The 22,003-nt window shown below is 48.5% G+C and overlaps 1 protein-coding gene across 7 annotated transcripts in view; it reads right to left on the bottom strand.

Annotated features, from left to right (window-relative positions):
- Window positions 1-22,003, bottom strand: part of RALGPS1 (Ral GEF with PH domain and SH3 binding motif 1) — a 276,710-nt gene that overhangs the window by 172,412 nt on the left and 82,295 nt on the right. For all 7 annotated transcript variants that reach the window (XM_047069752.1, XM_047069704.1, XM_047069713.1 and 4 more), the window contains exon 6: window positions 6,484-6,567. In XM_047069752.1, the coding sequence (XP_046925708.1) occupies window positions 6,484-6,567 (84 nt within the window). The remainder of the gene's footprint in view (window positions 1-6,483; window positions 6,568-22,003) is intronic.

Raw genomic sequence — 22,003 nt, 5'->3', positions numbered from 1 at the left:
TTAACACTTGGGATTATAACCCAATACTATGTTATTTATTTTCTTGCTCAAATTATTCCAGCTTTGGTCATTGAAAGCTCTTTCAGTTGGCTCCTATGTTCCTTTGACCTACCCAGCATTGTTTTAGTTGGTTGGCTGGTTGGTTGGTTTGAGCACTTCCTTATTTTCTGGAACTACATGATGCTATAGGCTCATCGAGATGCTATTGCCCCAGGATTAAACCAGCCATTTCTCCAAGGAGCCCTGGTTCCTTTTGTTAGAGAATGGTATGAGAAAACAAGATCTGGGTGCTGGGTGTACTTGTTGCTACTGGGCATCAATGTTTCTAGGTTCTCTCAGCGGGGAGAGCAAGCGAATACATGCATACTTGTGTGTGTGTGTGTGTGTGTGTGTGTGTGTGTGTGTGTGTGCGCGCGTGTATACTAACATGTACATATACACATCTATAAATATTTCTATATGCAACCATCTGTATCTATATTAAAATAAGTGAGTTTATATTGATGTCTCCCCCTTGCTCATCTGTAACTTTCCACTCCCAACAGTGAAAAACCTGGGTCCTACCATCTGCCATCCATTTCCTTAATTGTTCAATTCCAGTATTCATGTAAAAGAGCTTCAGAATTGTTACCCAATGCACTTGGGAAGCAGCTATATTAACTAGAGTATAGAGCTTATATACAGTTCCTTTCGTCTTCAGTGTTACAGGCTCCCCTCATTTCCAAAGTTACTTAATTCAGCACCTTTCACCTCACCCTCCTCAGTGATGTTGTTTCATACATTTATAATGTGGTTAGATTTTATGTTACGTATTCCATTCTAGATTTCATTAATTTCCACAATCAATTTTTCAAATTTGCAATACACTAAAGTTTGCTCTTGGTGATGGAAAGTTCTAGGAGTTTCCACAAATGCACAGTGTCGTGTGTCCAAATGACACTATGTATCATACAGCATCACATAGAATAGTTTCACCACCCTAAAAAATCCTCTGTGCTTCACCTACTCAATGCTCTCCCCGTCTCAAACCTCTGGCAACCCACTGATCAATCTGTTTATCATCCTTAGTTTTACCTTTTTGAAAAACGTTTTTACATTTCCCAGAATGTTTTTAAAAAGCTGGGAGCGGGGAGGTGGAAGTAATCATACATATGTCAGACTGGTTTCTTTCATTTAGTAATATGCATTTGAGATTCATCCATGTCTTTATATGGCTTGAGGACTGATTCCTTTATTTATTTATTTTTTTGGTGAATACTCATCCATTGTATGGATTTACCAGTTGGTCTATCCATTCACCTATTGAAGGGTATCTTAGTCCTTTTCAGTTATTGACAATGATGAATAAAGCTGCTATAAAGATATTTGTGTGTATGTGTATACAGAAGATTTCAAAGAAGCTGGATAATTATCTAGGAGTGTAATTGCTGGACTGTACCGTTTTGCATTTCCACCAGCAATGAATGAGAGTTTGTACTGCTCCGGATACTTGCCAGCAACTGGTATTGTCACTGTTTTATTCTAGCTCTTCTAAAAGGTGCATAGTGTTCTTGCATTGCCCCAGTGACAAATGACGTTGAGCATCTTTTTATATGTTTGTTTGCTATCTGTACTTCTTTGGTGAGGTGTCCAGATCTTCTGCCCATTTCTTAATTGGGTTGTTTTCTTAATGTTGAGTTTTAAGAGTATATTTTGGATACAATTCTTTTACCAGATATGTGTTTTGTGAGTATTTCCCCAGGCTGTGCTTTGTTTTTTAATTATCTTACCAGTGTCTTTTGCAGAGCAGAAATTTCTAATTTTAATGAAGCCCAACTTAATCAGTTTTTTCTTTCATGGGTTGTACTTTGGGTGTTACATTTAATAACTCATCACCAAAGGTCATATAGATTTTCTTCTATGTTTTCTCCTAAAAGTTTTATGGTTTTGTCTTTCACATTTAGGTTTATGCTCCATTTTGAGTTTTTTGTTTTGTTTTTTTTTTTAGAGAGAGAGAGTGTGTGAGCAGGGAAGAGGGGCAGAGGTGGGGAGGGGGAGGGAGAGAGGAGGAGAGGGAGAGAGAGAGACAGAGAGAGAGAGAGAAAGACAGAGAATGAATCTTCAGCAGGCTCCATGCGCAGCGTGAAGCCTGACACGGGACTCGATTTCACAACTGTGAGGTCATGACCTGAGCTGAAATCAAGAATCAGACCCTCAACTGACTGAGCCACCCAGGCACCCTATTTTGAGTTAATTTTTATGAAAGATCTATACAGTCTGTGTCTAGGTCCGTTATTTTACATACATTAAAAAAATGTTCCAATTGTTCCAGTACCATTTTGTTGAAGAGATTACCCTTCCTCCATTGAGGGCTCATGCATCTGTCAAAGATCAGACGACTATACGTCTGTTCTGTTCCATTACTAGGTGTCTTTTCTTTTGTCAGGACCATGCTGTCTTGATTACTGTAGCTTTACAGTTAGTCCTGAAATCAGGTAGAGCGAGGCCTCCAACTTTGCTCTTTTTCAGCATTGCGCTGGTTATTCTGTCTTTAATCTTCCCATATATATTTTAGAATCAGTTTTTTCGACCTACAAAATAGCTTGATAGGATTTTGATTGGGACTTGCTTCACTCTATAGATCAAGTTGGGAGTCTTCCAGACCATGAAGATGGAATATTTATCTGTTTCAATATACTGTGATTTCTTTCATCAGCGTTTTGCAGCTTTCCACATACAGAACGTTTATGTACTTTGTTAGATTTATACCTAAGCATTGTGTGTGTGTGTGTGTGTGTGTGTGTGTGTGTGTGTGTATTGTAAGTGGCGTGGGGGCTTTCTATTTCAAATTCTAATTCTTTACTGCTTATATATAGGACAGCTTTTGTATATTGATCTTGTGTTCTGCACCCTTGCTATATTCACTTACTAGTTACAGTAAATTTTTTTACAGATTTCTTTGAGAATTTCTATATACACAATCATGTCATATGTGAGTAAAGTCAGTTTCATTTCTTCCTTTTCAATCTGTATATCGTCATATCTTTTTTTTTTCTTTTTGCACTAATCAGGACTTCCGATACGACTGAATGGAAGTATTGAAAGAGCACATCTTAGCCACTCTTAGGGGGAAATCATCCAATGTTTTACCATTAAGTATGATGTTGGCTGCAGGGTTTTTGTAAGTGTCCTTTATCAAGTTGAGGAAGTTCCCCTCTATTCCTAATTGGCTGACATCTTAGTTTCTTGAGGAACTATCATTTCTCCATTCTCAGCTCATGTGGCCTAGGCCCCCTGCCCCTAGCTCCATGGGCAGGCTTATTTCTAAGACCTGGCCAACCAGAGCCTCATGTCTTCCTGGTCAGAGTGACTGATCAGGATGAACAGGATGGGACACAAGCCAAAGCAGCTAAACATCAGATGACAGAGCTACTGAAAAGGAGGCAAGATTTTTCTGCTGGGGGTTGCCCTCACAACAGGATGTGAGCCAGGATCTGTTGGCAGCCATCTTGCAGCCACAGAGGAGGAAGCTGCCAGAGAAGGGACCCAGCTTCCTGGAACCAGGAACCTTTGGCCCTGCCCAATAAGGATCCTGAGACCCAGAGAGAGGAAGTGACTTGCCCGAGGCCTGAAACAGGTTAGCAGTAGAATCTAGACCAGAACCAAGTTCTCCCAATTCCCTCCTCATCTTTCCCTAATTCTTCAGCATCTTCAGGACACAATTCCAACTCTGCTGCCAGTAACCAGTCCCAGGCCTCACTGTCCTTCAGTTCAGAGCTCCCACTACTCTACACCCTTTTTACAGCTAATGCTAATTGTTTACTATGTGTCAAGTACTGGGCCAAACCCTTTACATCCACAATTCTCATTTAATCTTCAAAACCACTTGAAATGATTCTTCCCACTTTATAAATAAGGAAGGTGAAAGGTCAAAAGACAACCCAAGATGGGAAAGCTAGCAGGTTGTAGGGCTAGGATGCAAACCCGTAGGGGTTTGATTCTCTGTGACCACAGCTTCTTAGGCTGTTGCTCACAGACCCCTAAAATGTTCGTGCACACATTTTGAGGGGGCAAGCACTGAACTCACTAAAATTAAATGCAAATTTATACATCTCTGCATTTATCTGGAAACGGGTTCACATATGCATATACATTTTTCAAATTCTCAAAAGAACACATGATTCAAAAAAGGTGGAGCACTTCTGTGGTCTGTGGTGAACTCCTTGGGGCTGAGATAGGAGCCTGGCCCAGAGCAGACAGCTCAGTGAACTCAGCTGGGTGCTGCCATCCCTCCATGAGCTCTAGGAACAAATTCCAAGGGACTCAGGTCCCACAGAGAAAGCAGGCAAGCCCACAGGGTCTGGCCACTGGGTTTCTGGTTTGGCCACGAGAAGCCCCATATCTGCGGGCAACCTCCTTGCAATCAGCTAATCTTCCTGTTCTCTCTTACTTTCCCCGAAAACATTTGGACGCTTACTACATGCCAGACACTGTGCTAAGAGCTCTTCGTGTGCCATTTCATTTAATCTCCACAGCAACTGTGCAAGGTGAGTCATACTGTTATTCTCATTTACAGATAAGGAAACCGAGGCTCACAAAGGCAACTGACCTGCTTTCCTTTATCTGGAGTCTGATGGGGAGCCTTGTTCTCACATATAAAAGTCTGCCAGGAAGGGATGCCAATCGGTTCATCTCAGAGAAAGCAGCCCCAGTGGCTGACCGGGCCTGGCTGTTGGCCAGTTTTGAAGCCAAATGGCTGTGTCCAGGAGCTGCTCGCTCTGAGTAGCTGACAGGCTGGCAGCAAGACCATTTCTCAGAGCGTCCTGTTTGGGAAAATGCGACTTCGCTCCTGGCTCGCTTCACCCGCTTGGTCTGATCTGGACACGATGCAACTGGTCGCAGAACGAGCCGCACCACCCTCTGCCAGGCTGACCTGGCCTCCGCGTGCAAAGCAGATTACATCAGAGCCCCCAGCGGCCCTCCTCCGGGAGCACTGTGGCTGGCCAGAGGTGGGACTGAGCTGGCTTCCAGTCAAATAGTTTTGTGAAGGAAACTATGAATCCTCTGACAGTGTGTGCACATCTGTTTTATTTTTTAAAGCCTAAGCTCAGTTGAAAAGGAAAAGATTTTGAAAAGAAAGAGCAAGAAAACAAAAGCCTTCAGAACTTCTCTGTTCAAAACAAACAGTGCATACAGCCCCACTGCAGATGCCTAGGTCCTTCTTAGTTCCTAGTATAACAACAATAATGCAAACCTCAGTCTTGATCTCCAGACGAAAAGCTGGTGCCTCTCGGAGGCTCTCCCCGTCCTCCGGTGGTAGCCGAGGCTGGGGAAGCCTGGGGAGGGCTGGGCAGCGGTGATGCACAGGGCCCAGCATTTCTGAGTGGGAAGGCCCAAAGGAAACCCAGGCCCGTCACCCCGAGGTCCAGTCACGCACACTATGCAATTTCTAAACCACTGTCCTCATTTGAAACCAGAAAAACAAGAAGGAAGAAAAACTGTCAACAGCACCATTTGAGGGTTTGGTCCATCCAAGGGAGGTCTTAGAGGGTGCTTTCTACCACAGATCTCATTCTGGTAGATCTGGCTGAGAAGCCAGAAGCCCACTGCCCTCAGCTGGTCCAAGTCTTCATCATCGTTCCCTTAAGTGGGGGTGCAGATCTTCATACTGGCGCAAAGGTGCTGGTTGAACCAAGTCAGTTTGCAGTAGTATGTATGGGGCCGGTGACCAGGGCATCGGGCACTCAAAGTTCCGAGCACCTCATTCATCCACTCCACATGTATGTACTGAGGGTCTATCATATGCCTGACATTAGGCCAGGTGGCGGGAGGTGCACTGGTGAACGAGATGGATATGGCTCCTGCCTTCACGGAGCCCACAGACTGGCAAGGAAGATGGAGGCAAAGGAGCTGCACAAAGCGAGGACAGATGAGCAGAGGACCAGATGGAAAAAGAAGCACAGGGGGCAGTGAGAGAATGTCTGACAGCAAGACCTCGCACGGGCGAGGGGTTCACAGAGAGCTCCCCACAGAAGTGACACTCAGACTAAGATCAGACTGGGGGCTAAACAGAGAGGAAGAATTCTGAACTGAGAGGACAGCACATCTGGGGCCTGATGGGGCAGAGAGGGTGCATCAGGGAAGAGAAGGAGGCCAGGATGGCTGAAGCCTGCGGAGCAGGGAAAGGGACAAGAGAGGAGACTGGAGGGGTGGACAGAAACCAGACCCACCGTGCAGGACCCTGCAGGGAAATTAAGGTGCTTGAGCCTTAGCTTAGCTGGAACTGGCAGCCAGTGAAGCAATTTAAACCCAGGAAAAGATGTATTTGGTTCCACCTGCTGTGAAGAAGGACCGGGCAGGCAAAAGGATTGATGGGCGGGATGATTCGGGAAGAGGGGTTTGGACCGGGGGCCAGGTGCCTGGGATTGAACCCTGGCAGGGCTCCCAGCCCAAGGGGACAACAGATCGCTATCCGGCCACGCACAGGCAAGGGGTACTGCTTACCTGGTTAAACCTCCGGGTAAAGGCCACAACGTTGGGGGCGAGACTATGTTTCTCCTTCTTACTCCATCCACAGCTGGCTAGTTCCTAGGAAGCACAGAGTCAATTTCAACAGCGATTCTAACACACAAGGGACATCTAACTGGAATATGGACACAAAGGTGGGGAAGGGCCAAAGCCCTGGCCATCCATATCTTCACCAGGGTGGGTCAGTCTTCTCCTTGTCCTCTGGAGAGGAGGGCTGGGTCTGTAGATGGAGGTGCACCCCGGGACCCCCAGGAGTGAGGATGGAAAGTAGGACACTTTGCCCCATAACCCTGGCCACATTTCCCAGGACTTCTGTGCCAAAATATCCTTAACCACAAACTGCCTCCTCTGCCAGTTCCCCTGGGACCAGAAGTCCCTTCTGAAGGTAAACTGTCTGCGAGAGGGCATAATGTGTTAGCTAGAAAGACCCATCCTCCCAGGTGAACTTAAAAATTTTATGGGGCGCCTGGGTGGCGCAGTTGGTTAAGCGTCCGACTTCAGCCAGGTCACGATCTCGCGGTCCGGGAGTTCGAGCCCCGCGTCAGGCTCTGGGCTGATGGCTCAGAGCCTGGAGCCTGTTTCCGATTCTGTGTGTCCCTCTCTCTCTGCCCCTCCCCCGTTCATGCTCTGTCTCTCTCTGTCCCAAAAATAAATAAACGTTGAAAAAAAAAAAAATTTAAAGTGAGGGGCGCCTGGGTGGCGCAGTCGGTTGAGCGTCCGACTTCAGCCAGGTCACGATCTCGCGGTCCGGGAGTTCGAGCCCCGCGTCCGTCAGGCTCTGGGCTGATGGCTCAGAGCCTGGAGCCTGTTTCCGATTCTGTGTCTCCCTCTCTCTCTGCCCCTCCCCCGTTCATGCTGTCTCTCTCTGTCCCAAGAATAAGTAAACGTTGAAAAAAAAAATTTTTTTTTTTAAATTTTAAAGTGAAATATGGATAAACGATTTCAGAGTTCATTGGCCACGTGATACCCTCCACTCCTGGCATGAGGGAACCTCCTTGCCCCCGCCCACTGTAATCAGAGAAGATTCTGGGACCACCTCACACCCCTTCCTGAAGTCAGCCCCTCCCCTATCTCGTACAACCAACAGGGGGATAGAAGGAGAGGTTGCCTTTAACATCTTCTTCAAGGGCCTCGTCTCTTTTCCAACAGGTTTAATGTTATAATTTGAATAATCAAATTATCTAAATTTTACCCATCTGTGAGGCTGGTTCCTACCCAAGGGAGTTAACAGGAACACTGTAACAGGATGACTTGGGTGCAGAAGAAGACCAGAGAAAACCCATTGTCCAAGGGCCAGCGTTCTCAGCTTGTGGCTTGGGAGCGCTGGCAAAGAACAGAATAAAGGAGGCAGACGAAAGTTCTCTATCCCTAAGTTACAAGACCTTCTTTAAATTCGTATCAGGCCTTGCTATTATTAACAACATTTTTTTTGCCACACATCTGGAACTTTAATAAGATCTTTAGGGAGAGCCAGCTGCCTGGCAGCGGGAATAGGGGTCTACTAGGAAGTCAGGGAGGGCAGTGGGAATGGCCAGAGACAAAACCTGTTGGCCGAGCAGCTCTGTCTGAAGTGCTGTGCCCTTCCAATGCATCTCGGGACCCAACTCTATGCCACAGGTGCTGTGTGAAGCCTGGCTGGAGGCAATGGACAGCTCGGGATATAAGATCAATGGCCTGGACTTGAAAGCACTCAGGCACCAAGCGGGGGCTATGCACTCTGCTCCTCTCCCGGCTGTCTCACTTCTGTAAAGTGCGCCATTCTCCTCCTGGTCACCCACATGGGAAAACACGACCATCTTTGACCTTGCCAGTCCTTTACACCCTCACAATGCAGACCCCAAAGAATAGTAATAACAAGGACGTTAACGAACGTTAACGAACCCATTTATCAAGAGTCCCCCGCACGTCAGGGGCTGGCCAAGGCACTTCACCTGTTACCTCATGTAATTCACACCACATCCATTTAGCAAAGAGGAAGGGGCTCAGGATCCATCCTCTTGAATGAATACCTTGACTCATTTCTTTTCACGAGCAGACATGAACCTCTTTGAGATGGAGCATTCACCTCTGTTTACCATGATTCTCCTTGTTCCAAAAATATGTATTCAACCTGCCTCAGTTACATTGACTTCTCCTCCCCTTTAGAACAGATACTTATTTTGCAAATGTATATCATTGCCCTTTCAAAGTTTAATTGTGAGAACAAGAACCTCCCTCCTCTGTGGATCCCAGAACCAGTCCTGGAAAGCAATGGATTATAATCAGATATAAAAGGGGTGTTTCAAGGACTGAGGCATGGTTGTTGCCCAATTTCTCGTTAATAGTCACCCCTTTGTTTTTTCCTGAATTCTTTAATGAACAGCAAAAGCTTTACACATATACATGTGTATGTATGCACGTACAAGTATGTGTTTATGTGCACACATTAAGAGTCTGTAATCCTATTTAGAATTAGACAGACCCAGTCATATCCTGGCCTCCACACACCAGCTGCATGATCTCAGAAGACAACCTTCTCAGAAGCTCAGTTTTCACATATTAAAATGGGTATCATATTGTATTTATCTGTGAAGCTCATTAAACAACGACTAAGTGAGATCCAGACATGCAGGGCACGGAGCACATAACAAGTAGCTGGCGAACGTTATCTACCTTCCCCTTCCCAGGGTCGCATTGCTGTCAGACTCAGCGCAAGCTCCAAACACCCTCCTCCACTTCCTCCCACACAGTGCTCCTGTTGCAATCTCAAATTATTAACAAACTCTATCACGATTTCTCTCTCGCTTTGCTGATGTCATGCAGGCAGGAACCAAAGCAAGTACTTAATACATCTGCCCTAAATTTATTTGATTGGAACATTTCTAAGACCCTGGTTCAAAAACTACACTTCTCAGGGTTTTGACGATTCCCTAAAGAACCTTTCACGCTGAGAGACGCGTAACATTTAAAATGAAAACCTCAACAGAGTGAAACATTGTGTTTGAGGGGTTCCTTGATGAAATGGAAGGAGCGAAGGACTTAAGAACCAAAAGACCTTGCCCTGAATCCCGCCCGGCCACTTACTTCCGAGGCGACCTCAGGCAAGTTAACCTCTGTCGGCACTGTTTTCATCGCTGATGAAACAGGGACACCGAAATTAACTCCACAGAATTGTGGCAGAGACTGAAAGAAGTAACGCCTGGCAAAGGAGGTTACATGCAGGGCACGGGTCTGGCTCACAGCGGATGCCAAGCCTCATCTGTTGAATGAATGGAGTATGAGTGTTCCTCGGGGTTGAAATCTCCCAAATTCAGGGCAGAAAGATTTATCAGGACGTCAAAAGAAATAAGACCGTTCTATCTGCACTAAAACAAGTCCTGGGCCCAACCTCCTTGGCACTGTTTCTTCTGTGTTTGGCCTTATAGGATTACAAGAGATTCCATCTGTGTGAAGTGGGTTTGGAAAATGTGAAGTAATAGAACAAAACTCTTCCAGTCACTAATGCCTAAAAAAGGTCTATGCTATGGAACTGATCTGAGTGTAATTAAGTTAAAATTGACCAGAGGAGACAGGGCTGGTTCTAGAAGGAGACAAGGGGTTGGGCTGAGGCTGGTGGCCTTGCATCCTGGGTGAGCCACCCGGCTGTCCCTGGGCCACCACACAGCCCCCTCCCAAGGGCACTGGGGCCCTGATCGCACCCTGCCTGTCCTTGGCTCTGAGTTCTCTGCTGAGGTCAACTGGATGTGAAAGGAGAGTATGAGCCTGTACGGTCCTTTGCCAGCTCCCTCCGGGGCCTCTCTTCTGTCATGTGGATGCTCCCTGGCTTCATCAGGGAGAAAACAGGAGCTGTGAGAAGAAACCTTTCTGCCACCAAATGTGCAAATTCACTTGCGTCCTCTCCCTTCCTTGGCTTCAATGGAAGAGCAAACCTATCCTCTCGGGGACCCGCTCTCCTCCTGGGCACTGGACCCCGTCCCCTCCCCTGCTCAGCCTTGCCCTCCAGCCCTCTCTCTTCCCTGCACCCTCACCTCCTTCCTCTCCGCGAACAAGAATAATAACAAGGAGAGTCCTGCTGAAAGACATCTTTTCCAGGCTGTCAGTACCGCTTCCCTCCCCACCTCCTTCCCAGCCCCCTGCTCCACTGACCCTGCTCTGTCCCTTACTGGTGACAGCTTCCCAGCAGGGCAGCAGCCCCACCTGTTCCCGCTGCCTGTACCAGCCCTTCAGCACCATGCTCTCCACTCTCTGTTCTCCGGCTGTCTTCTCACAACCCCTAGCCTCAGTCTTCTTTTTTAATTTTTTTTTTTCAACGTTTATTTATTTTTGGGACAGAGAGAGACAGAGCATGAACGGGGGAGGGGCAGAGAGAGAGGGAGACACAGAATCTGAAACAGGCTCCAGGCTCTGAGCCATCCGCCCAGAGCCTGACGCGGGGCTCGAACTCACGGACCGCGAGATCGTGACCTGGCTGAAGTCGGACGCTTAACCGACTGTGCCACCCAGGCGCCCCTAGCCTCAGTCTTCTTTTCTGGCTGCTTTTTTCTTTTCTGGTACTTCCCCCCCCCGCCCCATATCCACCTAAATCTGTCCATGGTCTTCTTCTATATTAATACTTCTCCATCCACAGTCCTCCCTGGAAGACCACATCCACCTCCGTGGCTTGCCCCGCACATCTGTGCCCAGCCCGGTTTCTCTCCTGAGCTCCAGACCACCTCTGGCCACACCTTCCCCAGTGTCCCACAGGGACCTCAACGTCAGCGTCAGTGGGCCTGGAACCGAAAAGGAGTCTGACCAGCTGCCTTAAATGAAAAACCTAACAGCATGAGATTCATTTAGACACCCATTCTGACAGTCAAAGGAGAATGTTTATTACAAAGAAACCGGGGAAACATTACTAACCAATACAGAAACAACTTTTACCTCACGCAATCACTCCTACGTGACACCAAGAGTCAACACTGCTTGCAGCTCTCCCTGTGAAGCTACCTGGGGCCACACTGCCAGGAAAGTCACCAGCTGCCAGCCTTGTGCGTAGGGGTCCGGGAGTCAGATGCCTGAGGTGGCCTGAGAAAGGCCCGACCCTGACCGTGTCTGGGGCCAGTGAGGTAAGTAAGGCTCTAGAACCTGGGGAGTGGGACAAGTCCTCCCCGGAGACCCTTGCAGGATCCAGGCCACAGGAAGTCGGTGCCAACACATGGGTCTTCCACACACGTGCTTGATCCGGACTACAGTCTTTTCCAAATCACGCTCCTAAAACATGTCCACGTGGAACACGCATCGCGTGAAGGAAAGGTCACGAAGTCTGACTCCATGGGCTACCACCAGGCTGCCACTGGCCACAGGCACCGCATTACCAGTTTTGCTCAGTGGCGACCCTTCTCCGTCCTCCCCCCTCCTCCCATTCTACAGTCTAGAACGATCTTCAGAAGAACCTGGGGGACAATCACACTTAGTCAAACTAGTTCTAAAAACACCCCAGGGAGTAGACGACCCACCGAGGCAGTCGGGGGAGACGGTGCCAGTTTGGGGGCTGGGAGTGGGGTCTGACTAAGGGGTAAGGCATTTTAGGGCCTAGACTCTGGTGACATGGTTAAGAACAGGCAAATGACGGAGTGGCTGCTGTGTCCTTCGAGGACCTTCAGACCTTGTCACCCTCGCGGAAATCACAGTAGCAAACGTGCATGGCATCCTCTTGTCCTGGTGTGGAAGTAGGGGTCCTGGGGCTGGAGGTAGGAATGAGAGATGCTCCATGGGGGCCTCCCACTTGGAACCCAGGAGCGGGGCTGGCTCTGGTCTTCGGAGTGAATGGGGAGGGCATGAGGGTTGAGAAAAGAGAGACCCTGGAGTACAGCAGTTAAGGACTCAGATAGACTGGGGCTGACTCACAACCAGCTGGCTGTGTGATCCTGGCCAAGCCGTTGCCACCCCCAGGGCCCGACCCTGCTCATCTGAAAACTGGCAGGGACAGCACCTCCCTCACGCAGTAGTTATAAGAAGTAACATATAACTCGCTGGCTCAGTCAGAAGAGCATGTGACTCTTGATCTTGGGGTTGTGAGTTCGAGCCCCACATTGGGTGTAGAGATTACTAAATAAATAAATCGTTAAAAAAGAAGTAAATAAGGTGATATTTGTCAATTGCTTAGAATAATGTCTGATACATTATAAGTACTTTCAATGGGTGTCTTAAATGAGGGAAAAGGCAGCACAGGGCAGGTGGGAGCAGGGGCAGATGATCCAGATCAGGAGAGACCCTGGAGTCTGATGGGGATAAGGTGCCCAGAAGAGCAGTCCCTGGGCAGCAGGACTCCAACTATGCCTGGGACAAGGACCAAGGCCCAGCCAGTAAGCTTTACTGACTACCGACTTTGTGCCAGGAACCGTGCTAACACCTGGCACGTGCTGAGGGTCTCGTCTCACCCTCACAGGACCCTCAGAGTGGGCACGGTTGCCATCACCTTCCATTTCTAAGTGAAAAATGACACAACGAGCAGGTGCCTGAATGTGCCCCGGCCACACATGCAGGCGATGAAGAGGGTGAGGCTGTCCTCACCAAAGCCAGGACAGAGCTGCGGGCCTCACGTGGGACTCCAGCAGGCTCCCAGCCGAGAGAAGGGGTGAATGATATGAAGGAACAGACCAAGGCAGGGGCTGGGCTGAGGACAGCAGCGTAGCCAATGTGGTTGGAGCAGAGCAGTGGGAGGAGAGGTGGTAAGAAAGGAAGCAGATGGGAGGCCAGGTCATAGCCCGGCCTGGAGGGCAAGTAAGGACTGGATTTTATTTTATTGAGTGGGATGGGAAGGCAAGGGAGCGACTGAAGAGGTAGGCTTCCAAAAGCCTCCCGCATGTGTTAGGTAGGTTTTATTGCCCTGATAACACGAGCAAGAGAGTGGCAGAGTGGATGTAAACCCATCAAGTGATCTTCAGCTGGACTGCAGTCTAGTTTGTACTACAATCGCATACATGGGGTGTAATGTTCTCACAGGAGGGCAGTTCACTTTAGTAATGTGAAATAAACACCCGCCAGAAACTGTGTGCGGAGAAAGGGAGGAGGCAGGGCCCTGGGAGAAATGAACATGAGGGCCTCCAGAAGGCCTCGGAACCCTGGCCAGACAAACCACAAGAGGGGGACAGAATCACTGGGGACAAATGGGTGCCTTCCTCGGCGTCAGGGTATGCGTCTGGGGGACAGAGGTCAAGGAATGAGTACAGTAATTCATCTTTCTCAGCTTTCAGTCATACTAATTTCTACAGAATAACAACTCACAGCCACCACCTCTTCATCAAATCCTCAAACTACCGTGCTTAGGACACATGTAGATTTAGGGTCATGAAGACGATGCAAATTTCCCAAACACTCCCTTTCCAGCCCTAGTCCTGTGCAGCTCTGCACAATTAGAAGCAGCTGTCAACGCGGCACAGCGGCCAAGTGCAGCCCTGTGAATGGTCTCCCGTCCATGTGACAGAGAAAGGGCCCCAGTGGACAGAACGGCCAGCAGCCCCCGGCGGCTCAGCTCGCTGGATTCCCAAGCCGAATATGAGGCCCACGGGGCCACCCGTTCCTTTTCCACTCTAACGCTGGGGACTGTGCTCAATTCCCTTTCCATATTCTTGGGAAATGCTTTTTCCAAGTAATAGCATTCAGATGTTCGCTTTTAGAAAACACTACACTTTGGGTTTTTTTGACTAGGGACCTAGTAAATGTTCATGACAGAAAACCTGAACAACACAGAAAGCCTGTAAAATAAAATATAAGCCATGCATTAGCCTCAAACCCAGAGAAACCCACGTTTGGTTAATAATAATGGCAAGAGTAACAATAGCTAACGTTTTACTGAGCATTTACTAAGTGCTCAACATTTCACAACTGTTTATCCCATTGCTCAGTGAATTCTCACAACAACCCTAGGAGATAAGTACTGTCACTGCCCCATTCTGCAGATGAGGAAAGGGAAGCTTCGTTGGAAATGTCAAGTAGTTGGCTCAAATCCTCACACGGGGTCAGCGTGAGAGCTGAGACTCACACCCAGGTCTGCCAGTCTCAGAGGCCTGGACCCTTAGGCACAGAGAACCTCCATCTCCAGGGCGGTAGCCTCTCCCCACCCACGGGCACAGGGGCACACACACGTGCACACACGCTCGCTCACTCCCTCGAAAACCGAGCTTATGCCGTACCCACGGTTCCACACCTGTTCTTGTCCACGCTACATACACCACCTCACATCACCCCAGCCCTCCTTTCACAGGGCTCCTGTGACCGCACCACACCCCCTAGAGATGATCTATCCTCCTGGTCCCCCCCAGGTTTCCCTCCGAGTTCTAGGAGGAAATTTTAGCTTACCCTTTCTCTCTGCTTTGGTTTTCCACAATATCTCATCTGCTGCTATTTCCACAGTGGTTTAAATTCAGTAATCACAGTTTTTGACACAATCAAATCCTTTTTTATTTTAAATGTTTTATTTATTTTTGAGACAGGAGGGAGGGGCAGAGAGAGACGGGGACAGAGAATCTCAAGCAGGCTCCGCGCTGGCAGCAAAGAACCCAACAGGGGGCTTGAACCCACGAACCACGAGATCATGACCTGGGCCGAAGGTGGACACTTAACCAACTGAGCTATTCAGGCACTCCACCATCGAATCCTTCTTAATCTTGACCTTCACATGCTGCAGAGGCACCCTGAACACTGCTGGAAACACAAAGTGAAATTTCTGGAAGTACCTGCTTCATGCGAAGACGCAGGCTCGGACCCGGTCTTCACACTGCCTTCCATTTTTTGGCCAACGAAAACTTCTCTGTGTCTGGTGAGCATGCTAAACACCACGTCGGAAACTGGAAAAGTTAACTCAGAGGTTCCAGGGCCACATAATTTTACCAGTGAGCCCTCACAGACTTTTAAAGAACACCTAATTCTTATGCTAAATAATTTATTCCAGAGCACAAAAAGTAACGGAAAAAAGCCCCAAACCCTGACACCTAACAAATACAGAACAAGGAGGAGAAGTGTGACCCTGTACGACCTAGCAGATTTGTCTTAGAAACACAAGAATAAGCTAATGTTTCGAAGACCGTTAACATAACAGCACATCAATAAATCAGAGAAGAAAAATGTGATATGATCCTCTCAGACGCTGAAAAGTAATTAGCAAAATGCAACACTGATCTGCGATTTTAAAAAGAAAAAAATAAACCTCTTGGAAGCTTAGTAACATGTATCTCAAACCAACTGCCATCATCATACAAGGCAGAGAAGAAAGACTGCCAGAATTTGAATTAGGATGAGAAAAAACAGGTGGTGCGTCGAAGTTCCTTGTCTGAACCACAGAACGTGGAAAATGCCTTGAGTGACTTTCTTAATCTCCTCAGAATGGTGCGTTCATTACATCCGATGGACCTTCAGGCAGCAAGCTTGACTTTCTCGTGGATCCCTGGCTGAGGAAGGCCTACCAGCTATCACCCAGCACTGGCCAAGAGAAATATGATGCAGAAAGGGAAGAAAAAATAATACACAAACAGGGAGTGGGACAAAACATAACAGACTCTTAAATACAGAGAACAAACTGAGGGTTGCTGGAGGGGTGGGCGAAGTGGGCAAGGGGCAATGAGGAGGACACTTGTTGGGATAAGCATTGGGTTTTATGCGTAGGGGGTGAATCCCTGGATTCTACTCCTGAAATCATTATTGCGCTATGTGCTAACTAACTTGGATGTAAATTAAAAGAAAGAAGGAAAGAAAAGAAAAGAAAAGAAAAGAAAAGAAAAGAAAAGAAAAGAAAAGAAAAGAAAAGAGAAATATAATGCAATCCATGTATTTTAAGTGTTCTAATAGCCATATTTAAAAAGCGGGGGGAAAGGGCCCCTGGGTGGCTCGGTCAGCTGAGCGTCCGACTTCAGCTTAGGTCATGATCTCACAGTTCATGGGTTCGAGCCCCATGTTGGGCTCTGTGCTGACAGCTCAGAGCCTGGAGCTACTTTGGATTCTGTGTCTCCCTCTCTGTCTGCCCCTCCCCTGCTTGCACTCTGTCTCTCAACAATAAATAAATTTTAAAAAAATAAAAAGGGGAAAAAAACAGGTGAAATTAATTTAGTAATTTTATTTTCCTTAATTCAATATATCCAAAATATTTATCTTTTTGACCTGCAATCAATATAAAATATAACAAATTACTGATGAGATTAGCATGCATTCTTTTTTTGGACTAAGTCTTTGAAATCTGGTCTGTTGTTTACACTCACGGCACACTTTAGTTTGGACGAGCCACATTTCAAGTGCCCAGTAGCCACATGCAGCCACCATTTTGGACAACACAGTTCTTACCAATATACAAAGGCGTGACATTAAAATCAAAGGAGGGGTCAGGGCAGAAGAACAGAAGACAAGCCAAGAAGCCCCATCCGCAGGGCCAGTGTGAGGTGGGAAGCCAAGCCAGACAGCTCAGAACCAGAGAGCAGGGTCAGCCCAGGACAAGCAGGAAGACCGAATGGTGATAAACCCACACATGACTGACCTAGGTTCTTTATGTTCCCATTACATAAGGTCTGCCCCCACCTCCACTCCCCTGTCCCCCCAAAGGGAGCTGGAGCTTGTCACTAAGAGGTTAGGTAGACCAGCTGCAGCTGTTAGAAGGACTTGGGTTACAGATGGAATGACATAAATTCAGAGAAGATGGAGAAAGACACGTGCAGTTCACACGGGTGATGTCATGCTTTTATGGGGACTTCTTAAGTCAGGAGCGCTGGGTTCTAATCTCAGCTGTGCCTAAACCCCCTTTGAGACTTTGGACCAGTCCTATCCTCCGTGGGGGCTCAGTTTCCTGTCTGTAAATCCAGTGGCACCGGATGGTAAGTTCCTCCCAGTTTTCCCATCCTGTGAGCAAAGAGAAGTAGAGACCACATGTCTGGCTTTATATAAAAACACTATTAAGTAAGACCTGCCTCTGGAGACTACGTGACTGCAGTGGTTTTCTTTCTCCAAGTGTTCTGAGGGGGTGTGAAGAGGATGAGTCTGAGAGGCAGTCACGAAGGGGTAAGAGGCTCTAGGCACCACGCTGTCCCACAGGGATGGAGTGGACATGACAATGTGATGAGGCAGGAGACAGGAAACAGCTGTGGGGGAGGCGGGCTGGGGGCAGATGGGGACCCATGACCAGAAAAACACACAAATGACCACTGCAGACTCAGGTTCCAGAAAGAGAGAAGGGGAGGGAGCAAGAGAAAGGGGAGAGGACAAAGGGAGGGGAGGGAAGAAGAGGAAGAAGGAAAGAGAGAGAGAGAAGACAGAAAAAGGCGTTCAGAAGCGGAAGGGTTCAACTGCGGGTGGGGGGGGGGGACCGTGGCCATGAGAGGTACCTCCAGCTGGAGCAGGGAGGAAGAGAGAGATGGCGAGCCGTGCAGGGCAGGAGAGGGACTCAGGAGAGAGAGGGACAAATGGAGCGTCCCGCATGTTTTCCACGCTCTGGAAGGCGGTCTCGGAAGGCCCACACGCCAGGAGCACTCACAACCGGCTGCTCAGACACCAAGGAGGCAGCTCTGGCCACCGAACACCTGGGACCCATCTGGGGAGGCTGAGACCCAAATCGCTGGCCCCAACCCTCCTCGGATGGGAAGAGAACACAGCGGGAAACACAGAGATGACCAACCACTGGCCCCACGGCTCTTCCTCATTTTGCGAGGCAAGTGGGGTCCTTTCAGAAGCAGCTCAGTCCTGTTCCCAGCCTCAGAAGAAGAAGAATAAAACAACAGCAGCAGCAGCTAACAGCCTGCTCGCTATGCGCCAGGCATGAGGCTAAGTACTTTTCTGACGGCATGTCCCGAAATCTTTAACAATGGCATCCATCAGGAAGAGCTGTCATTTTTCCAGTAACCTCTACACCCAACATGGGCCTCGAACTCACGCCCCGGAGATCAAGAGTCGCGTGCTCTTCCGACTGAGCCAGCCAGGAGCCCTGGGAAGGGCTATTATTGCCCCCAGTTTACACATAAGGAAAACTGAGATTCAGAGAGGATGACTAACTCGTCCAAGGTCACACAGGAAATAAATGACAAAACTGGGATCCATACCAGGTCTGCATGGCTCCAAAGCTCAGACTCCTAACCACTGTGCTGTCAGCCTGGCCGAGCACTGTTACCACGATTTGCCACCCACACTTTGAATAATACTGACCATCTACAAAGGGGATAGCACCACAGGGGTTACGGAACGAAAAAGAAGAGAACTACAACAAACTGCGTGTTTCTGACATTCTAGGCGCCATGCAATGTACTTTTATCTACTGTATTTGGTCTGGGTCTCAAAGTGAAACCATGAAGTAAAATGCTGTATGTTCCCCAGACAGTGTTTCATTAGGCATACTTGAATACAAGGGAAATTTCTTTGCAAAACAAAATGTCTTTATACACTTAGACTTTTCTAGGCCCCCTTTTTCAGGAGGCAATAGAAGAAACTATTAGCATCCTACAGAGAAGATAGTATATTGAGCCCTGCAGAGATGCGCGATTTTTCTGTCATTACTAAAATAATTCCGTGTATATTTTTTCTTTGTTACTGAAGTATAGCTGACATACAACATCCCATTAGTGATGTATATAGTGGTACAATCTATCCATGCTACACGTTACTCAAGTGTACAATACTCACCATGATGAGTGTACTTGCCTTCTGTCACCATACAAGGTTCTTACAGTATTACTGACTCTACTCCCTGTGCTATACTTGTAGATTTTACTATCCCACTTTACAGATAAGACATCGGAGGCTCACAGAGATGAAATAATTTATGGGAGTTCATCTAGAGAGCAAATGGCAGACACCAGAGCCTGAGCTTTTAATACAAAAAAGTCCCAGAGGGACACTGAGGTATGAGCTAAGACAACCAGACAGGGCCAGGGGTTGGACAGACTTCCCTCCAAAAAGACGGATGGAGGTGGAGAGGGTACTATAGAAAATCACGAGCCTGGAGGTTGCACAGGAGCTCAAGGCCGTCCTGGCCCTAAGGACACCCTCTGCCCAGCTCCCTGGAGCGTCAGGCTGACTGCAGTACAGAGCAAGGCAGAGCTGCAGAAGGGGCCACGGGCTAAGTGTCCACTCATCTGAACAGTCTCACTCAACCCATGACACTGAAAGAGTCTTCCCCTCACCCCCAGAACTTGCTTTTTGACGACAAACAGCCTGAAGCCCCTGGCCAGAGCAGGATTTGGAGAAACAAACCACGACTTTGATAGATTCCAGCAAAGCTACACAGTGGGATATATTACAGGGGTGCCGGGCTGTTCTGACATTCCTGCTGTCTGACGATGACCACAGATGGCTGGTGCACAAGGAGACCGGGAGGAACAGCTTTCAGAAAAGCTATTTCCTCTCCTGAAAGGCTAAAAGGAAAAACCAACCTTTCAAATATTTGATCTATACAGGGATACTTATTTAAATTAAGTGTGAGGAAACCTTTCAGACACTGAAGCCACAAGTAAGCCTCTGATGGTGTGAAACCACCTTTTATAAGACGGAGGGAGACCGTGGCTTGGGTCCCCCACCCTGGGGCCTGGCCAGCTTCTCAACGCTGTCCCCAGCCCCCATCAAATCGGTAACACAGAGCCAGTCTCACGCAGTGCCTCCTCTGTGCCATGCACTGTGCAAGGCTTGGGGACAGAGCATTGGACAAGGCATTTGCCTTCTAGTAGAGAAGACAGGCATTAATTATGAACGTGCTACTTGGCACCTAAGGACAAGGACAGAGTGTGATGACAGTGTAACAGGAGCTGGCCTGGTGAGGAGCAGGGACTCACCCTGAGCCGGGTAATAGACAAGAGTATCATGGAAGGCAAGCACACCCAGTAGAGAAAAGCAGGTGAACGGGCCTGGAGGTAAATCTGAGGAATTTAAATCTGAGGGAGGAAGCCAAAGCAGGTAAAGCAGAGGAATGGGGAGGGCCAGGAGGAGGGCTGGGGAGGGATAAGCCAGATCTCACAGGACCTGCACTCCCATCTTGAAGTTTTGGGACTGATCCTAAGGGGAAACCAGTGGAAGTTTTGAAGGAGCTCAGTGATGCGGACAGAGATTTGAAAACTGCAGGGTGTGCAACAGAGTAGGAGGGAGCAGATGTGGGTACAGAGATGTCCGCTGGGAAATAAGCATGTAAACTGGAGAGGAGGCGAGAAGGCAGCCTGAACTGCGAGGTGGCACTGGGGACAGAGAGAGGTGGAAGGTGGGCAGACGGGGTTCAGGGACTGACTAGGAGCAGAGAATGTGGGAGAGAGGAGCCGCCAGTAAGAGGCGCCACGTTTCTGGCCTGACCAGGTCAGGACCACGGCAGGATTCCGGGGAAAGAATCAAAGGTCTGGCTTGGGGTGTGCTATCCTTGGGGCCTACAGGACTTTGGCTGCTGTTTATTCAGCTTCTTGAAGGAAGCACTGCTCTGCAGGCCTACAGACCAAGTCCTAAGAGTCCTGGGTGTGGCATTCGAAGCCTTCACACTGGGGCCCCCTATCGCTAGTCTAACTTTCCACATGCCTTTCACCTCTCCTTTGCTCTAGCCGAACCAACCTGTTCACCAGTCTCTGCACGTGGCCACTTTCTCCCCAGTGGCCTTACCTGTTCAAGCTATTCCTTCCCCTTGGAATGCCCTTTCTCCTGATCTTACATCCAAATTATACCAAGCCCTACAGGCCACAAACAAACAGGACCCCCTCCAGAATGCTCTGCTCCCTGCCCCAGCTAGAAGTATTGGCTCCCCTCCCAGACAGCACTTAGTCTGTCCCCTTTAATGTGGCCCTTATAATTACTTATACATATTTCCCACCTTTCCCACTGGACCAAGGACTCCTCATCTGTTCTGCAGTCCCCGGGAACACCAGGCATGTGCTAAGTGCAGGACAAATGAATAAGCACCATTCCAAGCAGGCCCCAGGGATGCCTAAGGCAGCCATAGGAAGGCTGTGTGGAAGAACGTCTCTTCTGATTACATTTAAACCTACAACTCCACTCAGAGACCTCAGACATCTGGCTCCCTTGTACGGCAGCCTTTCCTCCAGACGCCACACACACTCAGGCTGCCTAAACCCTGACTTCAGCACATGCGCAGCTGGGACCGCCCAGTGCTGCTCTGGCCACCTCCACGTCAGAGGACTTGGCACCTCCCACAGCCTCATCATCACCTCCAGGGGTCACCTGGGGTCTGAAATGGACCGTAGGGGAGCTGCAGGCAGACGCTGGCCAAGAGGAGGGAAGGGCAGCCGGGTAGGGCTGTGCCCTGCAAAGTGGGGCAGGGTTGGGGAGGGACCGTGCAAATTCTGCGGCACAGGGAAGGGCCTGGGCATAACAGTTTGGGAAGCCTGCCTTCTCCAGAAAGTTTATCCACAATGCAGAGGGGAGGGGGGAAAGGGAAAAAAACAAGAGATCACAACTCATTTTATGAGTAGGTTTTATCCACGAACCTCATATTTTCCACTGAAGGAAAAGCCGATCTGCATCTAAACTTTCAAGACCTACGCTCAAGAGAAAGAAACAATCTCCGGCCATAAATTAA

This window comes from Lynx rufus, unplaced genomic scaffold (genome assembly GCF_022079265.1).
Source record: "Lynx rufus isolate CCGP_SWC_20201006 ecotype Redwood Valley unplaced genomic scaffold, mLynRuf1.p SCAF_10, whole genome shotgun sequence".
Taxonomy (NCBI): domain Eukaryota; kingdom Metazoa; phylum Chordata; class Mammalia; order Carnivora; family Felidae; genus Lynx; species Lynx rufus.
Note: the sequence above shows the minus strand (reverse complement) of the source record. Positions and strands in the feature narration are given on the sequence as shown.